Raw genomic sequence first — 25,616 nt, 5'->3', positions numbered from 1 at the left:
TTATATGGTAAGTTCTATTAATTAAAATAACTTTCAAATGTACGGATGAAACACGAGAAATTACAGCCGCTGTTAAGTTACTTTATGTCACGTGACCATCGCGGAAGTGACTGGAGCTCTTGTTGATGCGGAAGAGAGACACTTGGGATGTTTGGCTTCTAAAGTTGTTCGACAGTAAACCATATGTGATAGATAGAGAAAAAGAAGAAGTGAGCGAGTTTACGGTTTTATTTAAAGTCAAATACTAAACTTTGACCGACAGAAAAACATCTAATGGCGGGCGGTAATTTACAGGTAAGTGGCAGACATTTACTAACAATGATTACATAAGACTGCCCAAATCAAAGAGATGTTAACTCGGCTTTTAATAAACTCAGCCTTTTATTAAATAAGCAACTAGGGATTTTATATTGTATGAATGTCTAATTTAGAGACTAACAATAAGCCAACTTCATTGTATTTAGCCATAAATTCAATTATAAGTAATGGGAAAAAACAGGCACTACTGCGTAAGGAGTGTAAATCACTACTAATGCTTCATAGATGAAGAAACTCTAACAATATTTAGTTGGGGCTTTATTGTCCCATAGTGAAACATATTTTCTAGCTGTTTTCCCTTTTCCAGTGATGAAAAGTAGGAAAGTAAAGAACTAAATTACTTTATTTACATAAAAGTTAGCTTTTTGCTACTTTGTTTCTGTCTCAGGGAATTTAAATGGGCAGAGTTGTACTTTTTACAATTAGAAAACAATGTATAACTTAAACTGTACAGGTAATTGTTGCTATGGATAGCAAAAACAACAAAAACAAAACTTGGCTCATTGTTTAAGCTGTCCATGAACTATTAGCAAGTCACTGAAGTAGCTTTAATATAACCCAAATTACCCAGTATTTCACAAACAGAACAAATATGATGTACAAGGAGGCCTGTATGTGTATAACATTTATGTAATCATTTTCTTGTTTTCTTGTTTTTTGGCCCTGAGGTGTTTCTAGTAAGACCCCACCCATTGGATGGAACAGCCTAGACTGAATTATCAATATAGAATAATTATGTCTAATTTTAAAATGCTGCATATGTAATCACAGGACACCACAATTTAGAATTTTAATTTATGGTGTTAGTAATACTTTTGAATACTATCTTTTTAAAGTGCATTTTATAAGTTTAAAATGGTAGATGGTAAATGGCCTGTATTTGTATAGCGCTTTACTAGTCCCTAAGGACCCCAAAGCGCTTTACACATTCAGTCATCCACCCATTCATACACACATTCACACACACATTCACACACTGGTGATGGCAAGCTACATTGTAGCCACAGCCACCCTGGGGCGCACTGACAGAGGCGAGGCTGCCGGACACTGGCGCCACCAGGCCCTCTGACCACCACTAGTAGGCAACCGGTGAAGTGTCTTGCCCAAGGACACAACGACTGAGGCTGTTGGAGCCGGGGCTCGAACCAGCAACCTTCCGATTACAAGACGAACTGCCAACTCTTCTCCACGATCGCCCCACCATGCTAAACAACTTACCTGCATATATGACCAAACAAGAACCAAAAAAATTCATATAAGTTCTATAAATGTGTAATAAATCCTTCTGTTTCATCTTGTTTGTTTTCAGAAAGCCATAGATTTGGCCAGCAAGGCCGCAGAGGAAGACAAGGCCAAAAACTATGAAGAGGCCCTCAGATGTTATCAGCACGCAGTGCAATACTTCCTTCATGTTGTGAAGTGTGAGAAACTTGTACCACTGTTAGATTTGTACATCCTTTTTGCTGTTTTAAAGCTCCACTTCGGTTCCGCATGAATGATCTAAGTCAGTTTTTGCGTTGCAGATGAGGCCCAAGGCGATCGGGCGAAGCAGAGCATCAGGGCAAAGTGTGCTGACTACCTGGACAGAGCTGAGCAACTGAAGCAATATCTGAAGAAGAAAGAGAACGCTCCTCCAGCCAAACCCGTCAAAGAGTCTGGTGACAAAGGGTAGGAGCAATCAATAAATCTGAGTCCATTTCCCAATGTTTGTTGCTTTGTTTACAGTTTAGACTTTGTTCTGCAGGCTGGGTAATTTCCTGAAAGGAAAGCTAAATGTAATTTGGTCTGAATAATGGACAAAGTTGAGAGTTATTGTTAGTTGTCTTGAAATTCTATGTGCAATTTTTTTAACGGAGTGAGACAGAGATCAGTTTAAATGTGTACAAATATATATCCATTTATTTATTAAATTTAAAGTTAGATCTGTGACAGATATTTTAAAATGTTTTTGCGTCGTTGTAAATTCAGCGGACTTTCTTTGAGTCTTAAACTTTACTCTCACAATCGTTCGCTCAGAAGCACATTGCTCAATCTGCATCCACTTTGCGGATTTAATCAATAAAAACAAGCAAAGTTATTGGAACAGTTGTTCAACAGTAAATACTTATGTATAACACTTAACGCGTAAATAAACCATTTTAATGAATCACTTTCCAGTCAGCAGATGCATTTCATGAACATTTAATGCAGCTGAAGCAGGAACATCTGTAAACCAGCCTGTATTTATCTATAAATGGATGAGTAAGTCCCATTTAATGAGGTGTCAACAGCGTTTTTATACTGCATGAAAAATGTTTCATTCAGTTCATTAAACCTTTCAATTCAGCTGAAGGCAGCAGAACATGTATGTTAATGAACTTGAAGCCTCTGAATTTTTATTTATTATTTATCTGTTGAAGTGTTGCTCTGATAATTTGCATGACGACCCACTTACCTTTACAGTTGTTAAATCACCTGCAGATGTCAGCCGGTTGCTATAACTTAATCACACTCACTTGTATACACATCAGACAGGTTGTTCTACCAGTTATGCTTTATTATTGAAATGCATTACATATAAACACTTTTATATAACATTTTAACCACTGAAATACAGAGTTATTACTTGATGTGCTCGGTTCCATCTTAGGTATAACACGACTTACCAAAGAAATGTCTTTTCATCATCTGCAGCATTGCTGTGTGATTAGCTCAGTCTTATAAAAAAAATAGGTCTAAGGATGGGATTTCTTAATTTCCAACTGCTCTGATCTCTATTTAACTTCAGCAGCTTTAATTTAGTGGGTTTAACAAAAATACTGCATAATACTTTGAGGAATTAAAGCATTTTGTAATACAACTCAAAAGTAGTTGAATTAAATAATTGAAACTAAAATGTTCATTTCTAATACTTGGTTGAAAACCCTTTTCTGGCAAATACAGCCTGAAGTCTTGAACTCGTGGACATCACCAGATGCTGGGTTTCCTCCTTTTTAATGCTCTGCCCAGACTTTACTGCACTGATTTCAGTTGCTGTTTGTGAGCCTTTCTGTTCAAAGTTTAGTCTACAACAAGTGAAATGCATGTTTGTTTTGGTTAAGATCAGGTCACTGACTTGGCCATTCAAGATTATTACATATCTTTGCTTTAGTAAACGCCTGGGTTTGGCTGTAAGTCAATGTCCAAATATATATGGACCTAACTAGTGCTGTTCGATATAACGATATATATCGGATGATGATATAAAAACGTCTATCGTTTCATTTTACGCTATCGTTTGTTTCGTGGTGTCGCAAAATAAACTGTTTACGGCAATATTTTTTTCATCGTTTTGATGATCACTGTAGTGGCTATATTAATTTCTTAAAGTTCTCTCTTTTCTCTTACATTTAATATAACCACGGCGCCTGTTTTTATGCGTTGTGGTTAGCAACAACGACGGTAACACCATCACGTGTCCGCTTGTTTATGTTCCACATAAACCTTTCACAATAAAGCTCAAGATCCTGTTGAGGCTTTTCAAAATAAACTGAATCACATAAAAGAGCAGATTATTTACGGATGAGAAGTAAAAAAGAGCCGCCAGGTGCTAAAAAATAAACCTTATACTCAAACGTTAGAACAGGCTTTTCCCCGCAACACGCCGTGTAATAAACACTCACAAAGAAAACGGCGGCCTTTACAACTTATGTCTAAAAATGTATCGTTTCATGCATCTGTTAAAACACTCGACTCCAGCTACACAATGCACAGCTGGAAACACTTCCCGCAAGACGAGCTGCCCGAGAGTCACAGAATTTACAGAAAATGTTACATTTGTGTGATTTATATCGTTATCGGACGATAGAATTCTTATATCGGGATATGAGATTTTAGTAATATCGCACAGCCATAGACCTAACTGTATTATTCTTTGAATCTTTGTCATAATTTCCCCAGAAGTGTCTAACTCTGTGACTGTTGCTGTAAAATTGTTATGAAAGTGTAAGTGACATAGTGTCACTATCTAAACATGTTTTTCTTGCTGATTTTTGGTTTACTGTATGGCTCTGCCTTTGTTGGTAAAGTGTGCCACCTGGTGTTCTGATTTAGAAGTCACACATAAGAGAACCATTAGTCAGTAGTTTGTAAAGAAAGGATGATTCCCGAATTTAGGTGGATCTGTACAGCTTTTTATTTTTACAATTAATTTGTAATATTCTTTACTAAGTTTATTTTTATTCTTACTCCCATGGGTTCTACAGTTGTTCTACAGAAGTGTTCTGTCTTCTTCTTGCCCTATGCTTATAACCCCCTGACCTCCACCTCTCCCCACCACCACCTTTTAGGAATGAAAGTGATGAAGGTGAAGACCAAGAAAAAAAGAAGTTCCAAAATCAACTGTCAGGTGCATATCACTGACATACAATTTCTTGAAAAGCCAAATGTGTTGGTATTTCTGAACCTCATTTATTTTATAGGTGCCATTGTTATGGAAAAGCCAAACATAAAGTGGGACGATGTAGCTGGACTCGAAGGAGCCAAAGAAGCCCTTAAAGAAGCTGTTATCCTGCCAATCAAATTCCCACATCTGTTTACAGGCAGGGATTTTTTTTTTTTTTTTGTGAAAAAGTTTTGTGAAAGTGAAGTTTTTCGTTTCCTTGTTTTTTTAAAGACTGAAACTTCTTTTGTAGGCAAGAGAACACCCTGGCGGGGGATCCTTTTGTTTGGGCCTCCAGGAACAGGAAAGTCCTACTTGGCCAAAGCCGTGGCCACAGAAGCTAACAATTCCACCTTCTTCTCAATCTCATCCTCCGATCTTGTGTCTAAGTGGCTAGGAGAAAGTGAAAAGTGAGGCCCAAGTTCTTTACGTAGCGGCAAAATTAAGACTATGACAAAGTTACTGTTAAGAAAAATGAATCTATTTTTTCCACTTCTGTCTGTCTTTAGGTTGGTGAAGAACTTGTTCTCTTTAGCCAGAGAACACAAACCATCGATCATTTTCATTGATGAGATCGACTCCCTCTGTGGCTCCAGGAGCGAGAATGAGAGTGAAGCAGCTCGCAGAATCAAGACGGAGTTCCTCGTTCAGATGCAGGGTGAGAAAGAAGATACTTACAGATTTGAACCAACAGCTGGAAAGACGATAAGAAGTGTCTTGAACTATGGCTCATAGTTCAGTTATTCATGACAACTGATTGTTTTAAGCATTTATTTGTCTAAAAATCTTCTGTAACAGCCCGCAGCCCAGAGTCACCTATTTTTTTCTTTATTTTGTTACAGCAAAATCACAAAAACCTGAAAATATTGAGTACTCAGTTGACTAATTGTGCAACTCTTTTCTCCTGTCAGGTGTTGGTAATGATAATGATGGAATCCTTGTCCTGGGTGCAACTAATATACCATGGTCGCTGGACTCAGCTATCAGGAGAAGGTCAGATCCACTTGTTTCTATACAAATGATCCCTACCTTTTTATCTGTGAAAAGCGCTATATAAATACATTTTACTTACTTTTACTTACCTAATCACCTCTTATATTACCTAGTACTGTTCATCAGTGTTTTCGGTGTAACAACCAGGATTTAAGAGGTTTAATGCTCGTTTGTGTCTCAGGTTTGAAAAGCGAATCTACATTCCTCTGCCGGAGGAACATGCCCGCTCCTCCATGTTCAAACTGCATCTGGGCTCCACCCCCAATAACTTGACAGAGGCGGATTTCGTGACTCTGGGCAAAAAGACAGATGGCTACTCCGGAGCTGACATCAGTATAATTGTCAGGGACGCCCTGATGCAGCCAGTCAGGAAGGTTCAGACAGCCACGCACTTCAAAAGGGTAAAACCACAGTAACCGTTGCTTGACATGCTCTTTTTGTCATATTTCTAAATGCAAGAAAACCTGGTTCAGGGATCCAGTGGAAGTATATTATTCCAAAATCAAACTAACTGTCATACTTGAAATTCATACACCTGACAAGGTGCTTATCTCATCTTTACATACAACTGTACTCAAAGAATTTAAAAACGCACCACTACATTTCTTTGCAAATGCACTGGTGTAGTTTGTGTTATATGCAAATCAGCACTCATATATTGCTTGTCATTACCTTTTAACTTAATCAGTGATAAAAACAACGTGGAAAAAAGACCAAAAAAATGTCCAAATTTGATATATCACTATATATTGTGTGTAATATAACTACAGGTTACAAAAAAAGGCAATCCATAATTAGTGTACCCCCCGTCTGCACTGACTTTGGCTGTAATATGCCTCCTCATGGTCAGGCGTCATCCTGTGGGATGGCAGCTTACTCTTTAGTCACTGTTGCGCTGAGTTGCTGCTGAGTCCACGTAGGAGGATTACACTGTTTTACTCTGTTACTAAAATGACTCCACTGGTTTTCTGTGGAGTTGAACTTGTCTGGTGGTTCACCCTGCCTCCAGCATTCCAGTGGGAAGATCCCAGTCAGATTGTACCAGTCGTGGCATTCTTACAGATGTAATTTTCTCCAAAGCCGTAGTGCCTTTTTATAGGCTTGGGTGTATTTGACAGAGGAGTGGTCATTTGGGATTAGCTGGTTAAAGGCATTGTGACTTCTTCCCCAAATTTGTGTTTTGAGACACATAGCTACTCACAATAAACAGTCAGGCATGTACTTTAATTGTATGCATATCAAGTTTATGCCTATAACTTGTGTTTTTATGTCTGCAACTTTTCTTGACTCCTTTGGGCAGGAGTCTTTCTTGTAACTCCAAAATAAACTTCTATCCACTTCCACTTATCCTTATAGCTGTTGGAGACTATCCCAGCTCATAATAAATTTATCAATCTAAAATATAAATTCAACCAGAGGGAGGCAGCACTGTGTGGTGTTTCTTTTTATAATTTTTTATTCCTGTCCTTATGCCCATACTAATTCAGGTTCGAGGGTCAACATGGAACAATCCTGGCGTTGTGGTCGATGACCTGCTGACTCCGTGCTCACCTGGAGAGCCCAACTCCATTGAAATGACATGGATGGAGGTCCCTGGAGAGAAACTTCTAGAGCCAGTTGTATCCATGGTAAGAAAAGGGCTCTTTCATCAGTTGATATTCGGAAAACCACACCCACTGGATAGAAAATAATCCAGCCCAGCAAAATGTAACCGAGAGCTGAAAGGTTAACAAAGTCATTTTTGGTGGCTAAAAATGTTTGATTTTTCTATAATGCATCTCGAATGAGTGACTAAACATTTCTCTCACTGAAACCAGATGAACAGAGTCTGCTTTCTGGAAGAAAAAAAACATAGTCTGTTTTGTACATTTTTGTAATGTTATAGAGAGGAGTCTAAGCAGTTAGCATGGATACTGTTACCCATCATTTTCAATGCTTTACATTGAAATGAAATTAACATTTGCATATTTGACTTGCCAGTGACACAGTGTTTGCTGGTTGGATCCTGCTGATTGTCAGGATTTTTGCTTGCATCATACATTATTATTGCTCAGAGAAAAAAAATCTTCAGTTACAGGTTATTGGGTTCTTTGCCCTCTTGTTAGTTGTTGGTCACATAACAGCAGCTTACTGGCATTTAACAGTGTTTTGCTTGTGGATGAAATTGACCAGAAGGCACCATCAAAGTCAGTGAACAATTATGAAATGTTTTTTTTTTCCTTCATTGTGGTTAACAATGAATCGCAATCTGTCTCTGTCAGTTCTCTCTCTCTGTTATTGACAAACCCAGTGACTGTAATCTATTCTGACCTACCTAATGTTCTCTATACAGGCTGACATGCTGAGGTCACAAAGCAACACCAAGCCTACGGTGAACGAGCAGGACTTGGAGAAGCTGAAGAAGTTTACTGAAGATTTTGGTCAAGAAGGCTAACAATATCTTTGTACTCAAAAATAGGACTGCACTTAACAACTATCTTTACTCTCAGTTATGCTTCAGATCATTTAATTCGCCTTTTCAACTGCTGTGTCAAAAATGGTGGAAAATGTCACAGGTTTAATGGACCAGAGGTTGCAGCAAATCAGTCTTACAGCTGACAAAAAAACATTTATCCTTTTGTCACAATCATAGATCTTTTTTTTTTTTTTTAAAATCAACCAACCAGTTGAGGAATCGCCTCTTTCAGCCACGTTAACCTATCGATCCACCGAGGCTTGTGTTTACGTTATTTTTTTAAGGGTTTTTCTTATTATATTTCAAACTGAAGCGTTTTTTTTTTTTCTGAAACTGCATCACTGTTAGAAAAGTATGTGCAAAGGCTACAGTGGGTAGATCCTGGCATCTTTCCATCACTACATACTTTATGTAGTCTAAGGCAGATTTTAATACTTTGATTAACAGAACTGGTGTTGTGGTTGACATTTAACAGGAATTTATGCAATGAAGTCTGTGAACACTGGCAATCTTTTTTTCACTACATACAAATCATTAATGGCATCCAAAAGGATCTTCTGGGATTTAAACTGATGTAGAGAAAATGAAAGAATTTCTTAATTCTGATATGCCGTTGCACATTTTCTTTCAGCCTTCTCCTGTTAGATTACTGACACTTTACTGTGTTCTAGTTATGTTCTGACTTATTTATAAATGATTATGCTCTAGCTGTGTTGCCTTTGGGTTTTAAATGTATTTAAGAATTTCCTTTGGGTTTACAGGGGTTACATTAATAAAAAAAAAGGTCAACTTGCACTTTTCTTGTATTCTACTGGATATGTTCTGTGAACAGAAGTCTCAGGGCTAAATAAAGGAATTAAAACATTAACTTTGTAAATATGTTTATTTGTTAAAATACATCTCTTAGTTAACTATCATATTTCTATATTTCTAATGCAGTGTAAATCACAATTTAATTTCCTTATATGATAAGTGAATATTAATTTCACAGCAACAAACAAATTAAGACTTGTAGAAAAAATTACATCAATAAGCTGCTTGCAAAACATTTCTTATACATCTCTTAATTCAGTGTCAGTAGTGATGAAAAAATCTGTTTGAAATGTAGACCAAAATGTTTTCTATTGAGCAGAAGTTTGGATTTTAAAAGCGGTCATAATTTATATGCTGAGAAAAAAAGGGTCCTAGCCAAGTGAAATGACTCCAGGGATTTACCTGCTAAGGGTTTTTTAAGTCTATGGAAATTAAAAAAAAAACACTTTAAATCAAAGGTATGATTGAAAAGCTGCCAATGAAAAAAACATAAACCAAGAACTTATAAATCTCAAGGAGTGATGTCCCATTTCATTTCATGTAAATGCCAGGGTTACAATATAACAGACTATATAATCAAACCAATGTTCATCAAACAGGTCCCTCAGAAAACTATACTCATCTGAAGCTAGCTCCACCACTAATTACCTCAGGAGTCAAAGATACGATGCAAATTCACAATCAAAACAACAAAACATTAAAATAGAAAAACATACAGTAAACGGAAATAAACACAAAAAAAACATCTGTGCACCGTGAAGTGGAAGCAAATTGACAGGAGAGAACCTGAAATGTGCATGAAAGGAGTAGTGTCTTTTCTGTCATTTTGACAACTTTGAAAATTAAGTAATGCTTATATTACATTATGTTTTTTGGTTAAGAATATTCATATTCAGATAACACAAAGATGTTGGTAAACAGCAACATAGACTGTATTTGAAAGTGCTGAGAATACATGGTGAGTAATTCACTGCACATCACAATTATGCGTCAGATAGATGTAGCCCAACAGACACGTTTCATTCTAACTCACGTGATGATACAGAGAGGAGGCCATATAAATACAGGGGGAGGGAGTCACTGGCTGCTAGAAGTACATTATTTCTGACGCTAGAATACAGAGAAGAGAGAGCCGAGTGCTAAACCGGTTGCCGCTCCAGCGAGCATGCCCAAAGCCACATCTCCTCCGTCGTCACGCTGTCGCTCCCGAATGATGACATGGTTCACTCCAGGAGCAACGTACCCACCTACAAAACAAGTTTTATGATGGTAAGTTCATACAATTTAAACTCTGTTAAACTATTCTACTTTTTCACTTTATCCTCTGGTCACAAATAAGAACATCTAGATGGGTTTTTGTGACCCATTTGTTTAAGAATGAATTTAAAGTCCATGATACATTTTTATCTAAGTACCTGAAAAACTAATAAAGATTTTAGACTAAGCTGCATGTTTTTCTATTTGTTAATGAGCAAATGTTCTTATAGTAACTAAGATGGTATGTAATACTCTTGTTAAGCATCAGGATGACAGCACTGGTAATTACTGCGTCAGAAATCCCATTCTATGCACCATTTCCTCAGTATGGGAATCTTAGAAGTATGTTGACAACCACTAAGTTCAGTCACGTTCTGAAATGAGCCAGTTACGGATAAACAAATATTAGGCCTTTCAAAGTGGAAAGATTTTACTTTTATACTGAAGACTTCTTTTATAAGGATCAAATCCAGCCACTTTACTGCATTATGGATATGCATATTGTGAAGATGTCCGCTTGTCGACAATCAAATTTAGGTCAGAGTTTACTTAGTCCACAATTTTGTTGTACATCTACAGTGACAATAATGGGCTATTCTATTCTATTCTAGCTACCAGGATTCCTATAAACTAGTGGTGGGCAATGTCCAGCTGTTTACCTTGGTATTGATAAGGATAAGCAACTGTGTAGGGCTGCCCATCAGCAGAGTATACGACCTGTGTGGCCTGTGGGGGCGGTGCAGTGTAGTCTCCATATGGGCCTGGGGCATAAACCTGGCAAAAAAAATTACATTTAACAAAGTGACACAAAGGATGTTACTGTATTAATAAACCCTTTGTATTAGATGGCTTATAGAAGAAAGACTGGATTTGTTGGTTTTTGTTTTGTTTTACATTAATCACTGAGTTGATTTTCACTTGAGATAGTCATGCTAAACCACAGACAAATGTTGTAAGTAGCACTATTTTCATAAAAGACTTTAGACCTGAAAAAGTAATTTTATTCAGTTATGAACATGAAAAGAGATGTATTAATACTGTTTTTCACCGGTTGGGGAGGATATTCCGAGTAGGGGGGAGGAGCAGATGCAATCACCTCCTGTGCAAAGCCGATCTGAGGAGCAGTGACCACCTAAAAGTATCAAATAACAAAAATCAGCAACTGAAGCTTGCCAACACCAAAAAAACTCAAGCACATAACATTAAGATAAGTGAAAACAATAAAAAAAAATATCCAGTTTTCCTCCCAGGAGGACAGTTCTTCTGCTGTGCTCAAGTCACTCTTAGTTCAGCTTTATTCAGAGCTTATTCAGGTAATGTGACAGAAAATGACAGACTCTCAGTTACAACAACACTAACTTTAAATAATGTATAAAAATCTCACCATATTAACTCTGGCATCTTGAAGTGCCATTGTCCATGCCCTGCAACAAAAGCAGACATTATGTCATCTTGAGTTAAAAATGTTTGTTCTAATTACCTGTACTCAAATACATCTAACTAATTTTATGACTTGGTGTGTATGTGCAGTCTTACAGAGCATCATCTGCACTGTCTGCACACAGGCTGATGACCCGTCCATCTCTGCACACTATCTGGAACAAGGCATCACGCGTCTTTCCCTCCGGTGGGTTCAGCTCTAAAAATGCAAGTGGGGTGGTGAAACATTTAAAATTAGTGCAAAGAGGTGGGTAATAATAGCATAGGGATCAGCCGCATGAGATCAACATTAAGCGTAAGACATGTACCCTGACATCCAGCGGAGTTGCGGATGTTAATGCAGTTGACCCTCATGTGGATGTCGTCCTCCATGTCGCGCCGTTGTTGATCGTTGTAGAACACAAGTCGTCCGTCAGCCCATAAGTCAAACCAGTTTCTTTTCCATCGACGCAGTATGGTACCTGACATAGTAAAGGTAGTTTGTTTATTTTTAATGTGACATCATCTTAACCATCTGAGTATCTGACATATTTATGGCTATATTGTTTTCTTATAGATGGGTGACAAATGAAAAGAAAAAAAGACCCCTCTTTACTGGAGTAATGAAATATCATTCTTCCAACAAATATTCCGCGATTAGTTTGAGATCCAAAGTCTCCTGTATTATCATTTTCATATCTCATCACTACTATCAGGCTAAAAATGTTTCATTGTAGGACACAGGTCATCTAAACCACACAATTGCCCCCACTTACAGCATAAACACTAATAGATCCATTACTGTGGAGGTCAAGCATTCATGTTTTTCCTTTAATTTGTCTGGATACTCACTTTGTCGATGAAGCCAGCCACTCTTTACCATAGCCATCTTGGAAGTAACACCTACAGAATAAAATGTAAGCACATTAGAGAGCATCTGTTATTACTGAGACACTAGGAGCATGTGACTGGGTGTGGCATGTCCAACACAAACCTCGTGACTGTTAGCACTATTAGCAAGTTCACAAATCTATTTTCAGAAACATAAGCATTATCTTATATAAGATAAGATAGGATAGGTTACAATAACAGCTCAAGGTAATATGGCCACATGGCCAGAAATATTAACACCATGTTTAGTTACTCTGTAGTCCCCCCATGCTTAGTTAGACAATGTTTAGGACATGACATTGGTGGAAGCCAGATAACTGACAGTTCTCCTGCTTTAACCAATGTTTAGGCTATTTATTTAGATGTCATCCTGGTTTTAAGTCAGACTAGGCCAGTTGTGAGTAGGTCGTCCTCATGTTTAATAACTGCTATGCCACCCATAGCAACCCTGTTATAATGTGGATTTTATATGATATAAGTTATTTGATATGTAGGTTATCGCTAACCGTTAGCGGCTTTTTAATATAAACACGTCGCCATTACAAAGCTGACCTATCGGTTAACCGTGTTTATAATACGCTAAAACACCACAACTTGTCGTTTTAACCGACGGCATTAGCACCCGTACTTGTAAACGCATTGGATAAATTAGTTACCTACTTGATTTCTTGTATGCTTTTTAGGGGGAGAGTGATATCAAGCTTTTCGTGGAGAAACAGCAAACACGGAAGTGAGATGCAAAAAAAATAAAAAGAAGAAGACTCCTTCCACGGAGAGGAAAAACCCTGACCGCTAAACTTAGCTGACACTGTACACAACGGAGGCCTTAAGCCACGCCCACAGAGCATCTTCACGAATGTTCAGTCTTTCCGCGAGAGGGAGGTTTTTGTTTTGGATGACGTAACTTATCAGCTGACAGTGGTGGAAAGTGCTAGCAAACGGAGCGAGGGCGCGCTTGTTGAAGTTCGTTTCTAACGTTTGGCAATCACATGGCCGACGGCGAGGCTTGTGTTAATATTCCTCATGTTTATTAAACATGATTCCATTAGGAGTGTGTGTGTAACGAATTTGCCTGTTGGTTTCATCATGTCTGGCTGATACATTTGGTTAATTATGCATTAAATTGGCATAGAACGCGTATAAACTAGTATAAACACAGTAGCTGAGGAGATTGGGAGCAAAGTTACGTGTTCGTAATACTTGAGTAAATGAATAGTACTTAGAAACTTTTTTTTTATTACATGTGAGGTACCAAACTTAAAAAGTTGTGCCCTCCAGCACGCATGTTCGGAGTGAAGGCACGCTTGGGGTAAACTGTCACTTCCTGTGTTTTTGTGAGCCTCGCTTCATTTAATTCGGCGAAGCCTGTGACTGCAGACAAACTCGCATTACTCCAAGCCAACTGACCAACGGGCGACCCAGGGTTACAAAACAAACCCAACCTCTCTGGCCAACAGTTTGAGGAGCTAACGAGGGTAACGCAGAAGCTAAACAGCTAATTCGAAATGGCGACTGCAATATACTTGGAACATTACCTTGACAGTAAGTATCCAGAATGTGGTAAATTTCTGTCAACAGATAGAAAATGCAACTTTTAAAGGTTTAATTTATTATACATTTTTGGACAGCGGTTTCAATGCAGTGCGTTTGCAACTAACAAGCTGTTAGGTCATTAGCCCGCCAGCTAACTGGTTAGCATTACCTTAGGAGTGATAAAGGTGGGGTAGGTAAGATCTTAATGTGTCTTGTCAGATTCAGTCAAAAGGGAATGTAATAATTAACTGTTTTCACATATTTAGGGAAACTGACTCTAGGTTGCAACCGTTTCTGATTCATGCGCTAGCAATGTTGGAGCAGCCTGTAGCTACGCAACTAGCATTAGTTATATAAGGGCATTTAGAGATAAATTGTTATATTAACAGTCTTTATTTTTAAGCTAGGTTCATTTTAGTCACAGTTTGTGTTTTTATATAGGAAATCATTTACAACCTGTTGGTTACCGCGTTTCCCGTAACAGTTTACGCGCCGGGGCGGGGTGTTTGAAGTGTGTCACATGGCATACAGAGTGTATTTACTTGACATTTGTTGTTATCATGAGCCCTTAATAATGTCTGCTTTTGGGACAAATGTAATACATGTGAAGCGTTATTTTGTACAGACAGATTGTTACACGACAACATTCTGCAATTCATGCACACGTGAGTGTATGGTTGTGATGGTATTTGTGTTGTGTTTAATGTGCAGATTTGACCTCAAGTATTTTAAATGTTGTATGAAATGTTATATAAGTATAATGACAAAAGTAATTTTAGCCTTTAGCATTAAAGGTGAAGAAGAGAATGCAGGCAGGATGGAGTGGGCAGAGACAAGTGTCAGGGCAGATTTGTGACAGAAGGATAGCAGGAAGACTGAAAGGGTTGAGTAGGTGGTAGTGAACGCTAACAAAAAGACAGAAGGTAGTCAAGCTAAAGATTATGATTTGCATTGGGAGTGACCAGGTTGGACAGAATTAAACTCATAAAGAGAGGAAGTAGAACAAGAAGGGCTTCAGTGTAAAGCTTAATGATTTCTAGGTTGTAATTAATGTCATAATAACCTCTGCTCTTTACTTCTTATTTATATTTCTTTGATTTTAAAGCATTCAGTTGAGTTTGTGCATTTGACTTTTTAAAAGGCATTACAGCACAGGTTATAATTAATTAAGTGTGATGATTATGTTCAGAAAATGTAATTGGAATGAACTGTTAGGCATTAATATTGTCTAATCTTTTCTTTAGGTATTGAAAACTTGCCATGTGAGCTACAAAGGAACTTCACTTTGATGCGGGACCTGGACAACAGAACTGAAGGTGATCATTTAATCTCTTAACATTACAGTCAATAAAACGCTCTGTGGACTTATACAAAATAAACAAATGGCTCTGACAGTATAATCTGTGATACCTGAAAACCCAGTTTAGCCAGGCTCCTTATGTATTAGGTTGTGCCACTTACCAGTAGTCTTGGACAAACAGTTGTCAATAGTTTACATCCACTCACTTTCGACCCTTTGTGACTAGAGAAAATCCAAAATATATTCAAACTTGTGCATCCAAGTCTTGTTTGATAAGGGTATTAAAGATTTATGCGATGCAGTCATTCCACCCTGGAATAAGAACAGTTCAAGGAAATCATTTAAAGGAAATTATTAATTCATAGCAAGAGATACGAACTCTATATATACATTAAGGTTAAAGGCATATTAAGTTGGCAGATTCTAATTTCAGTATAATATACAGAAATGAACAGGATTATTAAATTATTAGATTTTGCTATGGAGTTCAGAGCTCTTGTGGGAAAGTGACCTACAAACCAATCAGATAACAGTATTCCTTGTTGCTGTGGTAAATCTTTTCCCACCTTAATGTATATCAATGTTACAAACATTAGGTTGCAACATATTGATATGTTAGATTTGCATGAAAACAAATAATTTATTCAATACAAAAAAATTAATTTTTTAAAAAATAGTTTAGATTTTTTTATATTTTTTTAAATATCAAAATTTAAACTTAAATGAATAAAACATTTGACCCTGTTTTAGCTCTATGCAAACTTACCATGGCATTCATGCCTACAATAACTGTATGAAAATTTCTGACCATAACTGTAAATAGGAAGCTTACATGTAATATTTTATCACTAGTTTTATTCAGCACTTTAATAATCATGTTGTTGTGCAGAAAAGAAAGGAGAGATCGACAAACTGGCTGAGGAGTACATCGCAAATGTCAAGAATCTAGCTTCTGAGCAGAGAGTTGAACACCTGCAAAAGATCCAGAATGCCTACAGCAAGTGCAAAGAGTTCAGTGATGACAAAGTCCAGCTCGCAATGCAGACATATGAAATGGTTAGTCCGAAACAATGTGTCTCCTGTCACTGTCCAGATTCTAATGTCATATTATTTTTGTTTTTTGTCCCTGTTTATCAGATTTACATCATCAATGTGTACATGTACTCAGATTTAAATATGCACAATATCTTTCTACCGTAGGTGGACAAACATATCCGCAGGCTGGATGCAGATCTGGCACGGTTTGAGAATGAACTCAAGGAGAAACTAGAAGTGAGCTATGACAGTACAGAGGGCAGAGGTTTGAAAAGTAAGCTGAGTGACTGCACGCCTTTGATCATAAACGCAACAAAAGACAAGAGTTTTAAGTGTGTAATAATGCAAATATTTTCCCCAGAAAATGATGTGCGGGGGCTGAGAGAGAAGCGTGGATCCAGGGGAAGAGGAAGGAAAGGTTCAGATGAAGATTCTCCCAGAAAGAAAAAGATGAAAAACAGGTAAGTTTGAACCAGTGCTTCAATCAAACTCAAGTTTACTGGATAATCGGCTCATGTTTATATTTAGTTCTAACCATGCTCTGTATGTTGGTCTTTTAGCCCAGACTTGAGTGACGCTCTCCTGCCTATGCAGCCATCAGACGTGTTGGACATGCCGGTCGATCCAAATGAACCTACATACTGCCTGTGTCATCAGGTGTCATATGGAGAAATGATAGGATGTGATAACCCAGATGTAGGTTTTCACTTATAATTTCTTCTTAAGCTTTATTGTAAGAACCTTTTTGACTGAGCAAGTTTAGGTTTAATTTTTAAATTGACATTTTTCTTTGTTATTCTTGGTTTTAGTGCCCCATTGAGTGGTTTCACTTTGCTTGTGTTGATCTCGCCACAAAACCCAAAGGAAAATGGTACGTTTTTGAGTAGTAACAGTGTTATTCTCTTTGTCTGTGATGAGAATATAGTTATTCATGGAATCTTACGCTTTTTCTTTCTGCAGCAAATTAACATATTCCCCTCCTTTTACTCTGTCAGGTTTTGTCCGAGATGCACCCAGGACAGGAAGAAAAAATGAGTTTTCATATTTCCAGAAGTGCTTCTCTAACATCTGTACTTTGGGTAGAGTTTCGTAATGTCATAAATATATAAAATATTTTAGTTCGTACAGCGCACCATATAAATGGTGGATCATAAAGCTTTCTTTAAAGGCCTAATCCGGAGTTGGAGTATATCTATACTTGTTGCTTTACTATGTCTGTGTTATTGGATTTCAAGATGCCTGTCTTTGTCCAGTAGCTCTAAAATGACTAGTTTACCTATGTATTATTTGTCTAATCTGGGTAAATCTGGGTAATCTTCTGGGTGTAGTTTTCACAAATTGTCATTCAGAAAGTTGTTCCTCTTAAGTCATTTGCTTTGTGTGTGTGTGTGTGCGTGCGTGTGCATGTGTAAAGACTAACTCAAAAACCCGGATTGTGTCTTAAGCATACTTGAAATGTCAGTTTTATAAATGACTTTTTAAAATAAATTAACAGCCTGCTGAGAATTTACAATTCAGATGCCCTAATCCATGTGTAAATGGTGATGGGAAAAGGAATTGTCAGTTTTTTTGTTACTACCTCCTTAGGGAATACATCGGCACTGCAAAAATGACTGCAATTGATAACAATGTAAAAAACTGTTTTGATTAGCTTAAACCAAACTAGCAAAGCAATGTAAAGTCATTCTGTATTGCATTTTAACAAAAACCTGCGACATCTTTGAATGTATTGTGGTACTTATGGTCAGTCAGTCAGTCAGTCAGTCAGTCAGTGTCTATTGTCAACTGAATGAGGTATTTAAGCACTTTGAATGACATTTTCCCCTTACAAGGTTTGATAATGCAGGCTTAGTTTTATGTTATAGTTTATCTCTTTTAAAACTTTGCCATAGAACATCATGTCAGACCATATATATGGAAGTGTATATATATATTTTGTATGATATAAAACTATTTTGTGCACACATTTTTTCCCCCAAAGATATATTTGTTGTATTGCTTACTCCCTGGTGTACACTCAGATTTTATTTAATAGGATTTTAGAATCTTCATATTCAACTGTGAATATCACTCATCTAGGTGTAAGCCACAAATAAAAGAACCAAAGTCTTTGTATTTTGTAAAATTCAGTATTTTATAACAAATAAAGATTCACTATTATCCATGCATGATTTTGTTTACTGCAGCTTAAAATGGAATTAATGTTTGTTATCAGTATGTTATCAGGTTGTTCTCAAACATTGTTTGGTTTTGTTTCCCCTGATTTAGAAATCTTCCTCTAAACTCTGCCTGTTTCATTCCATGAATGAAGTCTAGGTGTTGCTGGAGGCCTGTTCCCAAAAGCAAGTTGTTAAAATGGAGTTTATTAACCCTGACCTGAGGGAAACTCTTAACAAACTTAAACTATGGGTTAGTTAGTTGGGTAACAGTATTTCAGGTGCAGTAATTTGCCTTAACATGGGTGCTTTGTCATCAGTGTTAGAGACTGCAGTCACTGGATGTCATAAATTTGATATCTGTCTTTTGGTTGTCACAAAGGCTACGTTCACACTGCAGGCGAAAGCGCATCAAATCCAACTTTTTTGACCCTATGTGACCCATATCCGATTATGGTATGACAGTGTAAACAGCACAAATCTGATATTTTCACATCCGATCTGGGTCACTTTCATATGTGGTACTGAATCCGATACATATCCGATGTTTTAGAAAGCGACTGCTGTTTGAATGGTCATGTCGCATTAAATCAGTCTTTTACGTCACTGACACAAGACAGATGCCAATTATCAGCGCCCGAGAAGATTTTACAGATAAATGCTATGGTACACAGACACCAAATCATAGCTCTAGTTTCCCTTGATTAACAGGCTTTGGTCTTTGCTTGCCATTAACGGAGGTTCATGGTGGTTTTTTGTTTGATTATAGGCATAGTATTTCTACTATATTGACATTTATTGAAGCATTGCCATCTACATCAGTTGGGTTGTATGTTCCTGCAGTCTCACTATAGATTTACAATCTACATTCTTAATTAAAACATTGGTAAAAAGAGAGTTTCAAAATCCATCATCTGATTCATCATCCCAGCTGCACTTTTCTAAGGTGGTCTTAGTGAAATCAACTTCAAAGTCGTAAACAAAGTCAGGATCATCTTTGCGTCTCCGGTTTTTCTCAAAGAGTTCGTCCATTTGGCCTTTCTTCCGTGCCAGGTCCTCATCGTCCAGTTTGTTCAGGTCTTCGTCAGGGTCCAGACAGAACGAGGAGAGGCTGTGCTCCAGACTGAAGCCCTGCATGTGATCGCGCAGGATAATGTGAAGCTTCTCAAGCTGGCTTTGAGAGACACCCTCCAGGTAGTCCCTGTGCCGAGGGTTGTTCTTCAGCCTTTCAGCAGCCATGCTGTAGTCTGGAAGAGACAGCATGAGGTAATAGGTTGGTTGTAGTCCTGCCCAGTTACTTTGTGGCAATCTACAAGAACAAACTAAGCTACATACATATGTTAATGCAGTGTGCATTCATGACTCCAACTCTGATCACAGTAACTATGTCTCAAAAAATGGGCTAACAAGAAAACAAAACAAAAACAGGAAGGAAAAAACGCAGCACGATAAAGGTATATTTCCATGTATTACATATTAGCTATTTATTATTAACACTCACTAGCAATGACCTTAGTTAAACAAAGTAAGATGCTCCTATTTTAGTCAAAAATAGGAGCCGGAGGCTCAACAGCTTGCAGGTAATCTACCTGCTGCTATCCACAAGATATAGAAATTAAAACTTCAGGGACTCATGACTCTGACAGGTTTGTTAGATTTACTAGAGTATTATATAATTATTAATATACAGCAAACGAGGCTAAAATAATATTCTCAGCTATTTCTAATCTTATATCTTGCAACATGTGACATGGAGCACAGAGAACGAGTCCCAACGCGTCCGTGGTGCCTTACCGGAGTATTTGGAGAAATTTCGCACAGGTATTATTCTTTTTCGCACCTTTTTGATTTCCGTGTGCTCATAAATTAAAACTATGGATGGAGGGCTGAACTGCACCCCGCAGCGCTTTGCCGCAAAACGCATCCTGTACTTCTATTACAACAAACAAACTTAACTCAATCCGATCATCAATTTAAACATGTTTAAAACAGAAACATCCCAGCCATAATTGTTGCTACTAGCGCACAGTATGAATAAAAAAAATTGAGCAGCGGCTTCAGGGATGATTACGCGTTGCCAGGTTGCCAGCAGAGCCTTCACGTAAAGACGCTTCTGTCTGTTGGGATGCCTGACGTTAAATTTCGGATTTAAAAAAATAATATAAAATCATTTAACTTTCACGTATCATCATTAAACATTTTATTCCTGAAAACTACTTTCTATGTCTATAAATGTTACTAAATGTTTCCTTAAAAGCTTGTGTTTTTCAATCTCTACACAGGCACATTTGCAGGCTCCCTGAAACTACAAAAGGGGCCTTCAAAAAATCCTCTTCCGTAAACACTTCAAAGAAGCGCTTAAGCAGTGGTAGCTGTGCTTGAGTTAAATAAACACGCCTCAGCGTTGGCCATTATATTTTTAATGTATTTTAAACTGTTCTATGTTGTTTCTGCGTTGAGCTTATTCTCGAAATGTCTCTGTTTGGGCGAAAAGGGTACGTGAACTAGGTTTTACGTGAAAACTCGATAGTCATTCAAAAAGCTCTCATTATTATTTATTGAAGGTCATTTAAATTAAGTTGTTGGGTTTTTTTGTTTGTGTTTTGTTTTGTTTTTGTTTTTTTGGGGGGGGGGTTAAAGTTTGAAGGAAGGAATAGTATTTTTACAGTAGACAAAAAAGTGCTGTAAATATACCCCTTGTATGGATAACATGACTTATATAATCTAGCACAGTTTGAAAAACAAATGCATCTTCTTCAAATTCAAAAAGCTTTTACTTGGAGATACTGATCAGTGTAACCTGCTAATTTGTGCAGATGAGATTCAGAACCACTGTGATCTTCTGAGGCAGTGGCTTGCGCCCTCATCAGTGAGAGTGGAGCTCAACAAAAAGGGTTTCCACAGGTATTCGGTTGTTTGTTTTCTCAAAAGAAAGCTGTTCTGCCTTTGGGGCTGCTTGTCAGGAAAATCAATGATATTTTCTAAAATGTTTTAGGGAGGTGACAACTACTGTTGAGTTCAGATCCAAAGAGCTCAGTAGTGTCAAAGTTTTGCTGATTCATAGATGGCCCAGAGATGTCTATGTTGATCCATATCAACTTGCATCCCTTAGTGATCAAAACGATTGGAAGGTAAGATGCCGAGCAACTAGATATAGCATAACACAGTGTAAAATTCTACTACAAACCACAGTCATGTACAAAACATGTGTACAGTATATATGTTTTATTTAATTATTTCTGTGTTAAACTTTGTAAGATATTACTAGATTCAGCCATTGACCTTGAGGTTCCTGCTCACAAAGCTTCAGGATTTGTCACCTATGTGTATCCTTTCTCCACTGGACCAACTTCCAAGTTATTCAAAGTAACAATTCCAATACATGGTCGCTACCACAAGCCCTCGTTTGATGGAAAAATGTTTAAATCTGTTGACATAGAAGTTCCAGAGCTGCTGCTGCGGTCAGAAAAATGTAAGTGGATTCATTTCATTTTATAGCAATTTCTGACACTGTGTAAATCTATACAGACGGAAAACAATGTTAACCAAATGTGATATTTAAAATACAATTTTGTGTCATAATGTGTAATGAAACAAATTAACTAAATACATTAAATCAACCTTACTGTTCACAATACAATTTTACCTGACTGCATAATTAAACTAAATGACGTGGGAGCGTAAAAACCTAAATCTGTATCTGTTTTCTATGAAAGTGGAGTGTCAATGAATATTACCAAATTATTTCACTTTTGTGGTTGTGGATACAACAGTCATAGGTTACATACATATAATAAGTTTAGTGATCAAAACTTTATAGTGTAAAAACAAAAACGTGACTTAAAGCCTTTTCACGTTGGCTTTCTGAAACACTTTCTTCTAAAACTATTTCTCTTATCCAGGCGCACAGCTCAGCAGCTTAGAGCCTCACACAGTTGTGGATGCACCATGCACTGCCAGCAATTCAAGCACTTGTTCTTGGGTTAAAGTCAAGCCTCAGCAGGTGATTGTGAACAATATTTCAACAAATCTTGAGTGAAAAGGTGATAAAAAAAAAACAAACAAAACTCAATTATTCACTTGTTTCCCTTTTGCCTTATAGGATCTCAATCCAGTGAGTTTCCAGCTCCCAGTGGGTGATGGGTCTTTGGTGGCACACGTATGCGGAGGGACTCTTCTTGTCACAATGATCTGCTGTGTGGCACTGTCCAAATACATGTGGAAACATCAAGTCATTTAAATAGCTAAAATTGTACTGGCATTATTTATTTTTTTATCAAACTGACAAGGAAGAGGCACTTTCAGTGTTGTCATCTTATCTGCAGAAATGCTGCAAGCAGAGAACAGGACTAATTGAGATGGGAAAGAATACTGAGATATTGCTGAAACAACAGATAAATGCTGAAAGATATCAGAATTTATCTTTTTCCATTCCAGCTAATGTAACTATGTTTATCTTTGTGAATCCTGCAACCTGTGCAAGCATTTTTCCTGCTATGACCTCATTTTGGGAGGATCATGATTCTTTATCTGTTCAGTTTAGCGCACCTAATTAAGGAACATGTTTTTATCAATTAATTTGTTCAGTTTTGGGCTATTTGGTTGTGATTTTCATTTATTTTTGACTGTAAAATGGGCTATTATAATAACACAATTATAAAACTGGAGTCTACAGTAGTATAATCTGTATTTTAACACTGAATAAAATGTATATAGTTCAGATTGCTATAAATACAATATAACAACAATGTTATCAGTATTCTTTTCTTGTGGCAGTTTAAAGAATGCCATGATGAGGTAAAGGTCATATCCATTTGAGACAGAGTACCGGGTGTCATCCTGTGCCAACGTTTGGATGTTTGATTTATGAGTGACAAACTGTGCTGCCGTGCATGCTGTCAGGAAAAACTAAGTTTTTTATTCTTTCAGCTTATGTCTTGTCTTATTACATCTGTTATCCAATTTTGGTCTCCTACAAGGCTCCATTTGTAGTTGTATGTTCTTGACCCTGTTGGGTAGTGCATGTGGCACTACACAACATGGAACATGGAAACGCCTTCAAACAATGCAGTCAATGAAGAGCCAGTCCAATATTTTTCTTGTTTTGCAGAGAAAATGCTTAGGGTAATTTAGAAATTGTATAATCACATAGTTTGTTAAAAAGAATTAAGTCTGCAACATATTATGCATCACCAATGAGCAAAGAGAGGCGCATATTCACACAGTGTCAACACAGTAGAAGTGTTTTTTGAAGTCACCCTCTGTAAAATTTAACTAGAACTTTCACCACCAGGTGCAGCATTTTACTAGAAATACTTCATGTAAGTATCAGCTCCTGTGTAGTAAGAAAATGTACCTGAGATCCCCCAGTAAAGATCTGGATATGCTCTCTACCTGAGAGGATCACAACTGTCTTTTGTCTAAATCACATATCAGTAAGAGCACACGCACTGCAAATAGCATCTGCTTCATAGCTATTTTTGACTGGGAAAATTAGCACCAACAGCTTTTATCATACCAGTAATATACTCAGCATCCTCATTAACTCCTCCTCTTGTTTTACTTGATTTCCCTCTGGGAGGTGATGCTGCTGCTGATAACGGTTACTTTCCAGGTGTTTCCTCTGCTTCTCCATATTTCCTCTTCCTCTCATGTTGACTTTCTACACCATCTTGTGGAACAAACTGTTAATACAGAATAGTACGATCTAGCCCTATTTTAACTTCAGTTGATAACTATATGCACAAAATATAGACATTTTTGTTATAAAGTCAGTTTTATCTGTTGGAGTTGGTGGAAACGAGTGTCAAGGGTGATTTGTGACTGAAGGATAGCAGTAGAGTGAAAGTGAAGGTTTACATGATGGTAGAGAGACCTGAGACGAGATGGCACTGATAAAAAGTCAGGAGGCCAAGTTGGCGGTAGCGGAGCTGAACATGTTTAGATTGTCATTAGAAGGGACCAGGAAGTGCACAGTCAGAAATTGAGGAGGATGTTGGGATAGGGTGAGATGGAGGCAGATGACCCACTGTGGCGACCCCTAAAGGAAGCAGGGGAAAGAAGATGAAGAACCTTATAAGTTCTAACTAGTTTATGTTCTAAGTAGTTTATGAACTATACTGCAGGAAAACTAATAAGTAGTTAACCCATCATCTTCCTTTTTCAATATAACTAATATATTATATGTCTATATTGTTTTTCCTCTCTCAAAATAGGCATTTGTTGTTGTTATAAAAATTTTGCCCTCATTTGGAATGAGTCTTTGTTACTTAACATAAGTCTGTACATTTTTCTGTCGTTTCTCACAGCTTGAGAAACAATGATGCGTGTATAGAAAGTAAATTTGCTAGTATGTTATTTGCTTTTTTTCCATTTACGCCATAAAAATCTGAGTAAAATTAGGCTTTCAAAATTAGGCCATTTAAAATTTCTTAGAGCAGGAAAATAAACAAACGTTACATTAATGTCAGATTAGTGAGAGAAACCTGCCACATTTCATTTATAATTTACAAAATAATTGCTCTGCAGCTGGAAAATTACATCTGTAAATGCTGAACTACATTACCTTAAACGTCCACTTTAATAGGTTTCAGCATGTTTCACATTTTTATTATTCTTAATGCTTAAAAACGTGTTATTGGAGCTCCGGGTATGATCCGTGTGGTTTTGCACACGGGCTCTGATTTTTCCTTTCTTTCTTTTTTTTCTTCTTTGCTTCAGATAGCTGACTGTCTTCGCCGTGTAGTTAATGTGTTGTCTTGTGTGGTTAGCGTGTAGTGTCAGAACAATGAGGCGACTGCTGTCTTCAGGTAGAAAAAGGAGTGATACACCTGCTGCTGTCAGACCTGCAGATATCAGGCTGTGATGTTCTCCTTTATAGTGGACAGAAATATTTGGAGTGGCACAAATAATTTGTGTGGCATCTTATTGAATGCAGAACAGCTGATTGTTCTGTAAATCGTTTGAAATGGTTATTTAAAAAATCAAGGTAAAAGGTAAATGGATGCAAATAACTTTGTTGTTTGCAAAACTTGTGCATAGGATTTT

At 37.3% G+C, this 25,616-nt stretch overlaps 5 protein-coding genes across 6 annotated transcripts; 3 read left to right on the top strand and 2 right to left on the bottom strand.

The window, feature by feature from the left end:
* The first annotated feature begins 80 nt into the window (after positions 1-80).
* Positions 81-8,353, top strand: LOC120738565 (vacuolar protein sorting-associated protein 4B-like). Its single transcript, XM_040039850.1, has 11 exons — positions 81-294; positions 1,628-1,739; positions 1,842-1,986; positions 4,626-4,684; positions 4,758-4,877; positions 4,971-5,127; positions 5,227-5,375; positions 5,629-5,710; positions 5,892-6,111; positions 7,198-7,338; positions 8,043-8,353. Exons 1-11 carry the CDS (start codon positions 274-276, stop codon positions 8,142-8,144), a joined length of 1,308 nt encoding a protein of 435 aa, XP_039895784.1. The 5' UTR covers positions 81-273; the 3' UTR covers positions 8,145-8,353.
* Positions 8,354-8,493: 140 nt separating this feature from the next.
* On the bottom strand, positions 8,494-13,385 carry plekhb2 (pleckstrin homology domain containing, family B (evectins) member 2). Of its 2 annotated transcripts, none has more exons than XM_040039863.1 (8): positions 13,202-13,385; positions 12,507-12,557; positions 11,984-12,136; positions 11,772-11,874; positions 11,620-11,659; positions 11,284-11,367; positions 10,895-11,009; positions 8,494-10,225 (listed from the first exon to the last, which is right to left on the bottom strand). In XM_040039863.1, exons 2-8 carry the CDS (start codon positions 12,541-12,543, stop codon positions 10,089-10,091), a joined length of 669 nt encoding a protein of 222 aa, XP_039895797.1. In that variant the 5' UTR covers positions 12,544-12,557; positions 13,202-13,385; the 3' UTR covers positions 8,494-10,088. The 2 variants fall into 2 exon arrangements, with proteins under 2 accessions (XP_039895797.1, XP_039895796.1); XM_040039862.1 differs by having other exon boundaries at positions 13,206-13,385.
* A 142-nt stretch (positions 13,386-13,527) lies between these two features.
* On the top strand, positions 13,528-18,579 carry ing5a (inhibitor of growth family, member 5a). Its single transcript, XM_040039861.1, has 8 exons — positions 13,528-14,087; positions 15,323-15,394; positions 16,268-16,434; positions 16,579-16,687; positions 16,775-16,874; positions 16,974-17,109; positions 17,223-17,284; positions 17,409-18,579. The coding sequence occupies exons 1-8, from the start codon at positions 14,051-14,053 to the stop codon at positions 17,446-17,448; spliced, it is 723 nt and encodes a 240-aa protein (XP_039895795.1). The 5' UTR covers positions 13,528-14,050; the 3' UTR covers positions 17,449-18,579.
* Positions 18,580-19,114: 535 nt separating this feature from the next.
* cep19 (centrosomal protein 19) lies at positions 19,115-20,664 on the bottom strand. Its single transcript, XM_040039864.1, has 2 exons — positions 20,364-20,664; positions 19,115-19,816 (listed from the first exon to the last, which is right to left on the bottom strand). Exons 1-2 carry the CDS (start codon positions 20,491-20,493, stop codon positions 19,470-19,472), a joined length of 477 nt encoding a protein of 158 aa, XP_039895798.1. The 5' UTR covers positions 20,494-20,664; the 3' UTR covers positions 19,115-19,469.
* A 243-nt stretch (positions 20,665-20,907) lies between these two features.
* pigx (phosphatidylinositol glycan anchor biosynthesis, class X) lies at positions 20,908-23,962 on the top strand. The gene is made up of 6 exons (XM_040039860.1): positions 20,908-21,064; positions 21,386-21,473; positions 21,565-21,700; positions 21,828-22,041; positions 22,472-22,572; positions 22,672-23,962. The coding sequence occupies exons 1-6, from the start codon at positions 20,992-20,994 to the stop codon at positions 22,807-22,809; spliced, it is 750 nt and encodes a 249-aa protein (XP_039895794.1). The 5' UTR covers positions 20,908-20,991; the 3' UTR covers positions 22,810-23,962.
* Positions 23,963-25,616: the final 1,654 nt, after the last annotated feature.

The sequence above is a fragment of the Simochromis diagramma genome, unplaced genomic scaffold (assembly GCF_900408965.1).
Source record: "Simochromis diagramma unplaced genomic scaffold, fSimDia1.1 OVJJ01000026.1, whole genome shotgun sequence".
Lineage (NCBI taxonomy): Eukaryota > Metazoa > Chordata > Actinopteri > Cichliformes > Cichlidae > Simochromis > Simochromis diagramma.
The sequence above is the reverse complement of the archived record's forward strand: the minus strand, read 5'-3'. Positions and strand labels throughout refer to the sequence as shown.